The sequence below is a fragment of the Haemaphysalis longicornis genome, unplaced genomic scaffold (genome assembly GCF_048455015.1).
Source record: "Haemaphysalis longicornis isolate Haplotype H1 unplaced genomic scaffold, Haemaphysalis longicornis Haplotype H1 scaffold_6, whole genome shotgun sequence".
Lineage (NCBI taxonomy): Eukaryota > Metazoa > Arthropoda > Arachnida > Ixodida > Ixodidae > Haemaphysalis > Haemaphysalis longicornis.
This window is the reverse complement of record NW_027526407.1, coordinates 64,086,320-64,099,074: the sequence shown is the minus strand read 5'-3', so window position 1 is coordinate 64,099,074 and position 12,755 is coordinate 64,086,320. Positions and strand designations below refer to the sequence as shown.

The 12,755-nt window shown below is 45.7% G+C and overlaps 2 protein-coding genes across 2 annotated transcripts in view; one reads left to right on the top strand and one right to left on the bottom strand.

Moving 5' to 3' along the window:
• Tos (Exonuclease tos) overlaps nucleotides 1-2,556 on the bottom strand; it is a 31,685-nt gene extending 29,129 nt beyond the window's left edge. Inside the window, exons 1-4 of the mRNA XM_077674606.1 lie at nucleotides 2,222-2,556; nucleotides 1,532-1,651; nucleotides 1,318-1,441; nucleotides 1,091-1,228 (exon numbers count right to left, since the gene is read on the bottom strand). Coding sequence (XP_077530732.1) covers nucleotides 1,091-1,228; nucleotides 1,318-1,441; nucleotides 1,532-1,651; nucleotides 2,222-2,382 — 543 coding nt within the window. The 5' untranslated portion in view covers nucleotides 2,383-2,556. The remainder of the gene's footprint in view (nucleotides 1-1,090; nucleotides 1,229-1,317; nucleotides 1,442-1,531; nucleotides 1,652-2,221) is intronic.
• A 210-nt stretch (nucleotides 2,557-2,766) lies between these two features.
• On the top strand, nucleotides 2,767-12,217 carry LOC144142828 (protein YIPF4-like). Its single transcript, XM_077674604.1, has 6 exons — nucleotides 2,767-3,390; nucleotides 5,012-5,180; nucleotides 7,497-7,668; nucleotides 9,432-9,509; nucleotides 10,463-10,576; nucleotides 11,845-12,217. Exons 1-6 carry the CDS (start codon nucleotides 3,120-3,122, stop codon nucleotides 11,980-11,982), a joined length of 942 nt encoding a protein of 313 aa, XP_077530730.1. The 5' UTR covers nucleotides 2,767-3,119; the 3' UTR covers nucleotides 11,983-12,217.
• The last annotated feature ends 538 nt before the right edge of the window (nucleotides 12,218-12,755 follow it).

Genomic DNA, 12,755 nt, shown 5'->3' with positions numbered 1-12,755 from the left:
TTTCAAGAGACTCTAGCTTTAATTGGATGGGCATCTTTCATCTCAATTACTTAAAGGCCAACTGCACTGAAATTTCATCCTGGCTAAATGCCTTCGAAATGTGTAGTAGGTACCATGAGAACTACTGCGACGCGACCGGTAGCTCTGTGCAATGCGTGGTTATTCAGTTTCAGGCACTCAAAATAACGCCCTTGCAGACGACAAAGCACCTGCCGGTGTGTCACGCAAACAGCCATTTAGCAGAAGTGACACGCCAGCCGTCCAGGCCGATCGGCCTGCCTCGCAGCGGGAGAATCCGGGAAACTCGTATTTCGTGCCGATACGCCTGGCTTTCATGGCTCCGAAGAGGCTTCATTAGCCGTACGCTTCTCTCCTTTTCGAGTGTCGTCGCGACATTCATGCCTACGCGGTGTGCTGCTGTCGGAGTGCACGAATAGTGTCATGCTTGCGGGACAAGCGCTCGCTTTTCCGCGCGCCTCCCACACCCCCGCACACGCACGCTCACACTCTCCTCCTGGCTGGCCGAGCCGGCCGCGTCGGCCGGTCCGCACAGCTCGTGCCGTCAGGCCAGGCCGTGTGGCCGCTCGCGCCGACGGCTGATACGTCACTTCTGCCTGCCCGTAATGGCCGCGTTTTGCCCAGTTTCGTTTTCAAAATCGTCGATTTTTGCTGGTTGCTTGCGGCATAATTACGCACATTTTAGGAGTCATACTTCGTACATTGCGGTCTTTTAAGTCATACTATGCAGGAACAGTGATTTCGCGCGGTCGAAATTTTGAGTGCAGTTGGCCTTTAATGTACAAGTAAGGACACACCAACAACGAAGGGTCTACCCTCCTCCCGACCAATAGGTCTGGTGGTTTCATTGAGCGGGCATATTAGCCTATAAATTTAGTTTCTTGGCCAATCCCCTCATGTACTTAGGAGGTAGGAAACAAGTCCAAACCACAACACTTGAGTCCCCGGTGAAGGCAACCGCAACTGACTCAGCACGCTGCATGTGCAGCACCAATCCCCCAAAGCTGCGGCCAATCCCCTCAAATGGGTATGTGCCCACACCAGAGGAGAAAAGGAAGAAGAGGTTCCTTACCTTTTCACAGCCAAAGGGGATGAGGTCAGAGTCTTCGGTGACAATCACATCTGCCGTCTTTGTCTGAGCCAGGTAAGCAAGTTGTGCGTCTGCTTCGTAAGGAGCCACTATGTAGTCTATGTCTCTCCTCCTGCATTCCTGAAAGGTATCGAGAACCGCAAAAATGTGTATGTCTTTAACGTGCAGCCACCACCAATCAGCTCAGCGAGCCGGTGCGGGTGCCATACCTCAATCACGTCGTGAGCCATGGAAGATGTCACATCTACGGCCCTCTGGTAACATTCGCGTGCCTCTTGAAGCTTTCCTTCGATAAGGAACTGCTTTGCTTTCTGCCTGTTGATTTCACGCTGCCTGCGTAAGAACACAAACTCGTTTGGGTTATCAGCTGTCCCTCACAGGGAAAAGGTGCAGTGTCAGAAATACCGCAAGGTCCTGACTTACTCCCTACGCTTTTTCTCTGTGAGTTTCTTCGAGGGCAAGTGTCGCCCGTCGAACACCAAGATTGGTCGCACGCCGCACGCAATGAGCAGGTCGACCATCTTCATACAGTAGGCCACATACCTGGATTGGAAGGAAGAACAGTGAAAACGAATCAAAACAAAAGCGCACAAATAAGAACTCTCTCATTTCGCAGCGCACACGGGAGATTTCTTCGTCTCCTGTATGAGCTGACCAAAGGTGTGTAGACTGAACGAGAATTCGCTGATCGAGAAGCTGATTTAATGAATGTATAAACGGGTTTAAGGCTAATCTAAAACTTTTACACAACGCGGAGCGCATACTTTGCAACTACGGCCAAACATTCACAGATGACTTTGCGTCTGAAATCCCGAAATTGGTACTTTTTTTCTTTTTCTTTTTTGAGAGCGGTTTGACGGCTTTACGCCGCAATCCTCGACGGCATCGAACCCCACATGAACGTAATGAGCCTATGACCGCCGAAAGATGCGCCATCGCATCTAGTAAGCTTTTGTTTTGTGGCATCAACAAAAAGCTCCTACGTCAGACAAGGAAATGAGCTCCCGACCTAATTTGGCTCCGGAGGTCAGCGTCCATGCATCAGAATTTACATGCCGTGTGGCTCAAATCGAAGTCGCCCCAAGACGACCGCGACAGCGAAGATCCACTCACGCATCAGTCTTTTCACCCTTGACCAGACGCTCGGCACACGAAAAGGCACCCTTGTGAAGCCAACAGTATGTATCCACGGCTGCCGTTTGCCCGCTGAATTCCTTTATGTTCGCAGGCCTCGTCGCTTTCTGGACAAACGGCAGCAACCCCTGAATTCCCATTGCTCTACTTTATGATAGCGTGTGTCGCCTTAGTCAAGTTTAAGCATTAAGACGTTCTTCAAAACATTTTGTTGGAGCTGGAGTATTTGCACATTGCAGTGCTGTCAAAGTGGCGAAAAAGCGCGCTAAATAAAACGAGCGTCTTCGTTCCCGCAATTTTTTTCGTGACGTACTCTGACGTCATTTAAAACCGTGCGCAAATTTTATGTAAGTGCGAACGGTAAAACAACTTAAACATTTATAAACTTAAAAGTTTAACTTAAAATAAGAATATTAATGACCTAACAAAGCATTCCTAATTTGTAAAACAATTTTTATGTTAACACGAATTAAACGACTGCGACTGGCAACACGGGCGGCATGCGTTTTTTTATTGTTTAGTTTTCTTTTTTGTTAGAGTTTGGTTGGTTTGGTTGACTTTGTGCTTTGCACCTAAACGTGTCGTTTGTTTACTAGTGCGCAATATTTTTTGCCCCATCCCAATCCCTCCGTGCGGTGAGCAACAGACCGCATCGAAACGAATTCCAACGATGGCCTCTCGGTAGAACGATAGCGCGCAAAGCGTCGTCTGCAGGGCTCGCCGTCGTGGCAAGGTTCATTGGTGGGTGCGTCACGTAGCAACTCGTCATGAACGAAATGATCTTTACTACGACTCGCTCGTTGTGAGCCCGTACGGTTGCAGCGGAACATTGTGAAGCGATTTTTTTATATATATCCCTTGTGAAAAGACACAAAACATGATGGATATTCCCGTGCACGGCAGCAACAGCGACAACGGGCAAAGCTCGGACTCGAGTTCCACCGGCTCGGGCAGCTACGTGAAGATTTCGATGGACACGGATGAACCGAACGGTTTCGACGTCGACAATCCGGTCGTTCGGGCCGCCGCTGCCGCTACCGCCGCTACGGCTACGACAACGCCCGCGTTTGGATCGGCGTCAGCGGTGCCGTCACCGAGCAAGGCCTTGGACGAATTCGTCTTCATGTCGACATCGGCCACAAGTCCTGGTACGTGTACTAGTCTAGCTAATCTAGCTGATTGGCCAAAGGGACTGCAAGTGCCCGATGCTTGACTGCCTCGCTGAAGACGGCTGTTTCTAGTTGCTCAAGTTAATCTTTCAGCAATCATGTGATGCTACTAGTCCTCTTCTGCATAGAGAACTCTCCTGTGTACAGCAGTTGCTGGCAACTTAGTCGCGCCGGTGTTTAGCTGTCGTTAAACGCAGCCTGGGAGCGTTCGCTGCTTTGGTTAGCATATATCTACAGTGGACATTCGTTATAACGACGTCCCCTGGACGGGAAACTTAACTTCGTTTTAAGCGGTACTTCTTTGAAAGCGATGACGGCCTCTCTCTCGCCCTTTGCACTGCAGTTGGGATTGTAAAAAAAAGCCCGAATTAACCAACGTTTTTATAATGGGCTTTACTGTACATCCAAAATTATATCTATCACCTTCTCTGATTGTAGTAGCGCCGTGTCAATCAATATTTAACAAATGTCTCATAGACGCAATGAATACAAGCGCAAACAGGACAAAGAACGAGGCAAGTACGAGCCAGGCGCAATGGAAGTGGCGTAAATAGCGCATGAAGGAGAAAAGGGCATTAGCAGGCCGCCTGTGCCATTATCAAAGCTAGGGCACGATTTCTTGGCGTAAGCGTTGTCTGGCAAGTTTTGTTCACCTTTTTCTTGTTTCGTCTTTTTCTTTTGTGTACCACATGTGGATATATATGTGCAGACCCGCAATAAACAATATTTTGTTGATAGCTAGCGCTCATCCCATTTTTGCCTTATCTTTCATCCTGTCTATGCTTGTATCCATTGTGATTATACCATGTACCAACATGCTTAAACCCTTTTCTCTTCTAAAGTCTCATAGACTGCAACAGTTATGCCATCGTTAAAAAGCGAAGCTTTTTACTTCTACCACCGAAGGGTTCTGTTGCGACCGTTGCTGTCAACAGAAAACTCCCGCGAACAAATAAAAGAAGTTACTGGCACCGTCACGAATCGAACCTGGAACGAATAGAGAAACGAAGCGAGAGTCCATTGTCATGCCGATTGAGCTACGAGCCCATGCAGAGACAGGGGAGACAGACAGTGCACTCACCGAGCACATCTGCGGGTTTACCCCCTGTGTTCTCGCTGAATGCCACCTTTCGCGCCCTTGTGCACTCCGCCTTGTGCATGTGCTAGGAGTTAGTAAAAAATTAATGGAAGCTCACACCAGTGCGTGGCATCTGACTTCTCCGTCTCTGCCGCCGATCTCGTTGCCTCCGCCGGCGGCAGCAGAGACAGATGAGGAGTGACATCGTGTACCACCGGGTTTGAGCTTCCTTTAATTTTATATTAAGTTTCCACTCATGTTCTTCACCAATAGAACTCAACCAGCCATCATTCATTGATTTAACCTTAGCAGACAATATCTCTTTGAAGTAATAAAGGGTGTGGTTAAGTGCATTTCGCTTGTCTCTGGTTTCGCTCTTTGTAGAGCCACGTGTGAATTCAAGTGACATCGCCTGGTTGTCAGCTTCGCTTTCCAACCACCTTCTCAAGTGGATTGGCACATATTTTTCTATTGTTTTTAATTAGTGAGGTAGGTTCGCAACGGTGTTTTGTGTGTCGGCAGATTATGCTCACCTGACGGGTACGATGGACCAGTGGGTGACCCAAAGGCACGGCAAAGGCGATTCGACATTTGCCTCGTCCATACCCGGTTCTTCGTTCCTGCACCAGAAGGGCTTCGGTTGGCTGCTCGAGGTTGATGAAGCAGACGATGACGACACGGCTCCTCTGCTGTGAGTGCAGTGGCGTTTTCACTGAGAAACTTGTGCAGTTCCACTGTTTGCATCGGGTAACCGACTTGGCGTGGAGACGTAAACTACAGAGGATAGGGTTAGATATAATAGAAATTGAAAGAAGTGCTCGCCAATGATCTGATCGAACGTTGCTAATCCTTGCTTCTCAAAAATTTCTGGGTGGACAGACGTGATGACCACATTCATACGCACAAAAAGAGGTGTACAGTAGAATGCTGCAGGAACAGTGAAATGAAAAGGTGGTGTCTATTATCACGGCAACCGTGAGAATTACCGCCAGAAATTTCTCACGGCAGTCGCCTCTCATTGGCTAAGAACGCTACCCAGAGATTCTATGGGATAAATATTCCTTAAAAGGCGGTGTTTGCAGCTGCCCCTGTAGCACTGTGGTATAGTACTTGGTTTTAAACGAGAAGGCTCGGGTTCAAAGCGGACATTGCGAAGTTTTTTTTTTTTTTTTTTGGCTTTCAGAATTTTTTGGTCATCGTGATTTTGTTAATGCTTTTTATTACGCTGGTTTTTACTATATCAAGGGATCGACACACAGAACTTCTAGAACGGGTTGAATTACGTTTAATGTAGGTTGTGTTCTGTGTCGTTCGGCTGGGTTAGATTAGATTCGGTGAGGTTATGTTACATTAGGTTACGTTGGGACGTAATATTAGTCAGCAAATTTTAGGCCAGCCAGCTTTTACGAAAACTGCCGGGAGAATTTCCCAGACGTCATTCTCATGGCTGCCATGAGATTAGATGCAGCCAAATGAAAATGGCAGTGTCCTCCGGAAACCATGACAAGAGATATGCTTTTTTGCATTTTTACATTCCGCTAGACCTGGATATACGCGAGCTGATTTTGATGCCTATGCTGAATTTGTGGTACCGATACTACAATGTTTTTTAAATGTCCTTCGTACTTGTAAATTCCCCCTCTTATTTGTCCATACCCTATGTTGGTTGTGGCTCATGCAAATCGGTCCCACAAGAATCTCTTTTGCTTTCCAGGTTTCATAACCACATTTTTAAGAAAGATGCAAAGATCTGCCAGTTTTTGTTTTTGTAGTGAATTGGGTCCAACAACAAACAATGTATATACAAACACTCCAATCTGTTTGTTTAGTTCCGTTTGCCACCCAAATATTGTCTAGTTGAAGTTACTCTTTCCTGTGTTGAACTTTTCCCTCCAGGGCGAACTGGGCATTGACTTCTTAGTTCTAAACTGCAACACATCGACCAAAACCAGTTTGTCTTGTCGTGCCGCTCTCCTCTTTAGTCCGAATTGTGTCCCCTGTATGTCTAGTTGACTTACCAGTCTACTCCAGAACAAGCGAGGCTGCCGAGCACTAGGTAAAAACAATGATTGATGTGAACAATGCTCCGTTTGGGGGGCCAAAATGTCAGTTAATGTGTTTATCTCGTGGTTGGTGGTTTCACTTTTACTGCAATGTTCCTGCACGACCAGACAGTCACCCTTTAAGGCCTTGATTTCATGTACAGTCGAACCCCTTTATAACGAAGTATTATCGCAACAGCAAGTTAGTTATACCCAATATCCGTTGTAACAGTAGAGATAAAAATCAGCTCTAACGAATCGGCAATCTGGCTCGCAAAAATAGTTGATACAAAAATGCATTTTTTTTTAGGCTTCTAATCCACTATAAACAAGGTAGCCCTTACCTTTCTCCCTGTCGCATTTGAACCTCAATGAACCGGAACATGAGTATGTGAAATTACAACAGAACAAAGTTCACTTGGCAATACAAGCCTGCGTCCATATTTATTTGATGAAGGATGTGATCTTTGGTGGCTACTCACAGCACTGAGCAGGATGAAGTTTTCCAGTGTCCATGAACAAAGGGCCTTTGTACATCTGCAGTTTCGGACAGGGGCTTTTTTCAAATTTCTTCTCAAATTTCTGGACAAATATTTCTTCGTTATATCCTATACCATGTGCGGCTCTCATGGTTTCAGTTTCGGTATAAAAGAGTAAGTGTCATTGAGTTAAAGCGTGACCAACCAAAGTTTGTGTTTAGTACGCTATAGCCGATAATTCGCTATGCCAGTGTCTGTTATAACGAGGTTTAATAGTACTAGTCTAATAGACACTTGTTGCAGTAGAGTAGGTCTAGTAAGCCTCCACTGGTCTACGTCTAGAAGACATTTACTAGTCTATGTCTAGTAGACATCTACTGTTGACGTCTAGTAGATGTCTCATAGACGTACCACTCCTCCTCCCCTTAATCATTCAATTCTTTTCGTCATCCTCTTCTATCCGTTGTTGGCCATCCGCACTTGCAGGGAAGAGCTGGACATTGACCTGAAGGACATCTCGTACAAGGTGCGCTGCGTCCTCTGCCCCTTCCCCTTCATGGGCTACCAGCGGCAGCTGGTCAGGGACAGCCCCGACTTCTGGGGGCCGCTGCTCGTCGTCGTGCTCTTCTCACTCGTGTCGCTCTACGGGCAATTCTCGGTGAGCTGTCAGTCCCTCCTCTTTCCTTTGTGTCAGTCCCTTGCGTGTTGTGTAGGGTGGGGGGCATCTTGGAAGCAGCAGAGTGCCCCGAAAGATCTGCTTCTGCCTTTTCTCTCTCCGTTTAAAATGTGAAACATGGCCTATTTTTAAACAGCCTTCATGTGGGGTTGCGTGTTGGGAGTATCGTCATGATCCCATCTAGCATGAGACACAGAGGTCACGGAAGAAAACAGTGCAAGGAAAGGAAACAAAACAGACGAGGACCGTGCCCACCCCTGTCTGTTTTCTTTCATCCCATCTCTTGCGCTGTTTGCTATCGTGAATCCATACCAACTCGCCCAGCTTTGCTGAATTGCTCGGGGCTGGAGTCTCAAACGGCTCTAGCTCAATGGGCGAGAGCGGCGGCCTTGACCAGTGGGGTCCCGGGATAGGGACTGCACTTGTGAGGAGGGCCACAGGCCCTAACTTTGTTCTGTTCTTATCATAAAATAAAGTTTCACTCCTCCTCCCTGTCCTACTCTCAGATTTGCACAACAGGCATCACGGACTTAGGGATCAGGGACATGGGTATCACTGTAGGGATCATGGGTCCCTACCGTTTGTGATTCATATCCACAACTCGCGTGCTGATCGTGCAGAAGCTAGTTATGTAGCATTGTCATGGTAGTAATTTATCTTGTAAAGTGCAGTGCAACAGAAACTTAATTGGCAAAAAAAGGGGGAAGCAACACAAGCGCTGACCAACAAGTGATTCTGTGTTCTCTGTTTCCTTAGGGAAACAGTCCACCACTTCAGGAGGTGTCTGGTTCTAAATGTTTTTGAAAAACGAAAAAGATCACTTGTAGGTCAGTGCTTGCTTTGTCTCCCGTCCTTGCTGTCTGTGTTTGGGCTGAGCTGTGCCTAAACGCGAAAATGCATAGACTCACAGAGATACCAATTTTGTGGAGGTGGGAAGTGAAGCAGGAAAAGAACCGTGTAGACGTTGCTTCCGTAGTTGCAGTAGCAGTGAAAAATGTGTTGCAATGGAAATCCAGGTTGAACACCTTAACATATGCGTCTTCTCAGAGGCATTGATGGCCTCTCTATGGTTTGTGTATGCTTCTATTCACCCTTGAATGCCCTGCATACTTTACTTAATTAATTGACTGACGGGATTGTCATTCACAGAAGCAAGTTTATTTCGCTGGCTGAAGTTTGCGACTCTCAAGGACCTATGAAATGAGGAATGAAGGGAAAGTTAGTTGACTAGGGGAAATCAGCTAAGACAACAGTTACTTAATACGTAAAGCATAAACAAATCAAGATTCTTTTCCTGTAGTGGGAATAATGCCCCTTCTCCGAGACATAAAGCTGAATTAAAAAAAAAAAAACTCACTGTAATTAAATAAAAAATTTCACATTTTCATCGATATGGGTAGAGTGTGCCCATTAAGAGACCGCTGGTCATTGTGGAATTGTGAGCTTCCCTGTCATAAAGATAAATTATCTGAAATGAGGGAAGGGGCGTTCAATCAGTGAGGCTAAAATTAGCATTGCAGTAATTAAAGCTGCAGGCACTGTGTACTACTATGGTCTGCATTGTCCATGAAATGTATTTGAACTCATTTTTCAGCTGCTTTTGTGTAAAGTACACAAAATGATTGGGCTTTCTAGCTACTAAGTTTAAGTTCTTAAAAAAATATGGACACTTTTGCTGATTAATGTGACCTATTCTGCTAGCACAGTTCTTAATGTGTCTCTGGTGGTTGGCCATTTCGTTCCAGGTTGTCTCATGGATCGTAACCATGTGGATCTTTGGATCGCTAGTCATTTTTCTGCTTGCCCGTGTCCTCGGAGGGGAGGTGAGACATCTTCTTGATTTGATGGAAAAAGTGCGAGCGCTGGATGTCTTTTGATTCAAAAGGAGTTAAAAAGTTCGCACTAAATGCATTTTTAACCAGGATAGATTGTTGTTGCATCCGGCCAGAAAAGCAGGCCGATCTGTGGTGCTGGATCTACATAATACAGAGGTACTTTGAATGCGACAAGCTTAGAATCTGTTTGCTTGTTCTATTTTGGTATACCGCCTTATTGTGTCAGTCTTATTGTGTCAGTCTTTTTGTCCCAAATCTGATTTGAAAAAGTGCGCTATTCAGTAAGCCTTAGCTTTAACAAATTCAGCATTAAATACTGCGTAATTGGGTGTCATTTCCACTTGGCGGAGATGGGAGTGGTTACGGACTGGTTCTGCTCACCACCCAGTTCAGCACTGCTGGCCTGTCTACACCACCAAAGGGTGACCAGAATGGAGAAAAATGTCATCCAGTCAAATCTTGCTGATACATCTCTTTGGGGGACTGCAAAATAAAAGCAAATAGCTTGGGCAAGCCTATTTTTTGAACTCAAGTTTAGCAAAATATGGTGGCACTGGGACTCAGATTTTGCTTTCTAGTGTAAGCAGGGACGAATCAGTTTCATTCTACTGCAGTGGTAATGTCAGATCGGGAGTGACGGCTTTGTCAAAAGGATTGAATAGTATACGCCCGTCATTCCAACACCTTGCAGGTCACATGTATCGGTAAGGGATAAAAAAATACTTTTTAAGTTGAAGCAGAAGAAAAAGGCCATTTGTTTTGCCCCTTCATTTTTCTTTTTTTTTGTACTGTTTTTGATTTTTTTTCCTGGCGCAAAGCCCCTATTAATTATCACCAGAATTGTGTCGACTTCTGTTCTTTTATACGTGTCAGCTAATGCTTGCCTGCTGTTCGAATGTGGTTGCGCACCATCATTGAATCTCCTCTTGGTGATGATGCAGGTGAGTTATGCTCAGTGCCTCGGGGTGATCGGCTACTCCGTCTTGCCGCTCGTGGTGACCGCGACAGCGCTGCCCCTGGTCCGCCCTTTCCACTACGTTGAACTCACCTTCAAGGTGAACACTCACTACGCACCCGCAAAGCCAACATCCCTTTCCATATGATTCTCTTCTCCCTCTTGTCACGCCTCAAGGAAAACTAAACCAATAAAAAAGGATTTTTGATGCAAGTTAGCTCTGTGGACATTGTCAAGCAATCGCCAAAATTTCACGTTTTTGTTATTGTTTTCTCTCTATTTGTTGCATCAGCAGTGTGTCTTCTGTTGCATTGGCTCCAAGCGGTTCAGTCCTGCGTTTGTAGTGCATATCGAATGCTACCATACTGCGTGCAGTAAGTTAAAAGTGGTTAGGTAAACAGAATAGCCATCAAGCTGCGAGGAAGAGATAAAAAGCTCCAATGTGGGCCAGCCAGTACTTGAGGTGTTATTGGGTTCCGTGCACTTTACACGATAGACTGGCAACTTGTAACGGGACACTTTTTTTTTTTTTTTTTTTTTTTGGAGGGTCATTTTTTTTAAACAAGGGGATAATTCTATGCTCTCGTGTGCTTTGAGAAAAAAAAGTCCCCCATTTGAGAACGTATTTCATGCGGTACAGTTAAATATATACCTTGAGGTTTCAGTGCAGTACCTGCTTATTGTTATACAATGGGCGGATCCATTCTGTGAGAGGGTTCGGGAAGGGGGGGGGGGGGGGGGGAGGAAGGGGTCAGGCTTTATCAGCAATGACGATGATGATGGTGATGATTTGGATGGGGAGGAGGATAATAGTCTTTTGTTGTGTGGGGAAAGCAAAAATACAAGAAATAGAAAAAATTATCAACTAGACTTTTTCTGCGACCTGAGGGGTCATCTTTTGGGGGGAATAAATTAAACTATAAAGGGGAGGTCAGGACATCTGGGCCCCCCTCTGGATCTGCCAATGGTTGGAAACATTCTAGTGGCACACCTCCCCCGTGCCATTGGTTCATGCCCTCATTTATTATGCCAAGAGCATATTAAATTAAGAGCAGTTAATATGCTGTAACCTTTTTGCTTCTCTATTTGACCCACCCGCGTTCTTTCTTTTTTTTTTTTTTTTTAACGCTCCTCATTTTGCTGTCTTGGCTGTTCTAAACCGTTTGCATGTTGAGTCTCTTACGCCTGTGCGACACTGCAACTTTCAATTGACAGTTTTTAACACTTACAAGTTGACAGTCAATGTGCCCGTTGAAATGCAGTTGGCTCAAAGGCCTTTGAAACAGGCCTGTAGCACAGGTATTAGTTTCGCCCGAATTACCGCGCATTTGCCGTTCTTGAAAACCTTGTTCCCTTTTCTGTTTTCAGCTGCTTGGCGTCGTGTGGGCGACGTACAGTGCGGGTTCCCTGCTCTGCGTACAGGAGCTGCAGAACAAGCGGCCGCTGCTCTTGTACCCAGTGTTTCTCCTCTACGTGTACTTCTTTTCGCTCTACTCCGGCGTCTGACCTCCTGCACATTCGGAGACATCTTTTCCCCCCTGCTTCCTCAACAGTGCGCGCGTGAAACAAACTGTGCGATTTCGGTATCAAGATTCTTTGCTGTCTGTACATACGTCGGTTTGGAAAGTAGTTTTGTGAAGTACGTCGATGGGCTCATTTGAGACCTGCTAGGGACCTGCTGTCAGAAGGGTATGGGTGCAATTGAGCTGACTTGTACATAAATAAAGAGATGCGACTTTCAGTAATGTGTACGTCTGGTTTTTTTTTTTTTTTTTTTTCCTTCTTCTTTTCTTTCTCCTGGTTGGCAAGGTAGTGTATGTGTTTTTGTCTTTTTGAACTGTTTGTATTCTTTGAAGGAACGTGGGCTGAAGTCGCGGGCAAAGCTTGTTTTATGATTTCGGATTGTGCGTTTGTCTTGGATGCCGTTAGTGGCTGTGACATGCAGAGCTGGAGAGAATTGAGTTGAATGGCGGGCTTGAAGTAGTGGCAAGGAGAAGATGGTAGTCTTTTATTGATTTAACAAAACTTGTTGCTGAAGAAAACGTGGCGCAAACTAGATGTGGACGAAGAAGACCTGGTAAGACAGATACGTTTTCTTCTGTTTTTATTTAACGACCCTGGGTATCTGGTTGAACCTAAAGATACATCTTTTGACACGCTGCGCAACTCTTTCAGTAGAACTTGGTCCCCCACTTGTGCCGAGAATACATTTTACGGCCTCGCTCTTTCTGGTAATTAGTATTTGGAGGTCCTCACAAATTTCAGAAATTGATTTATCT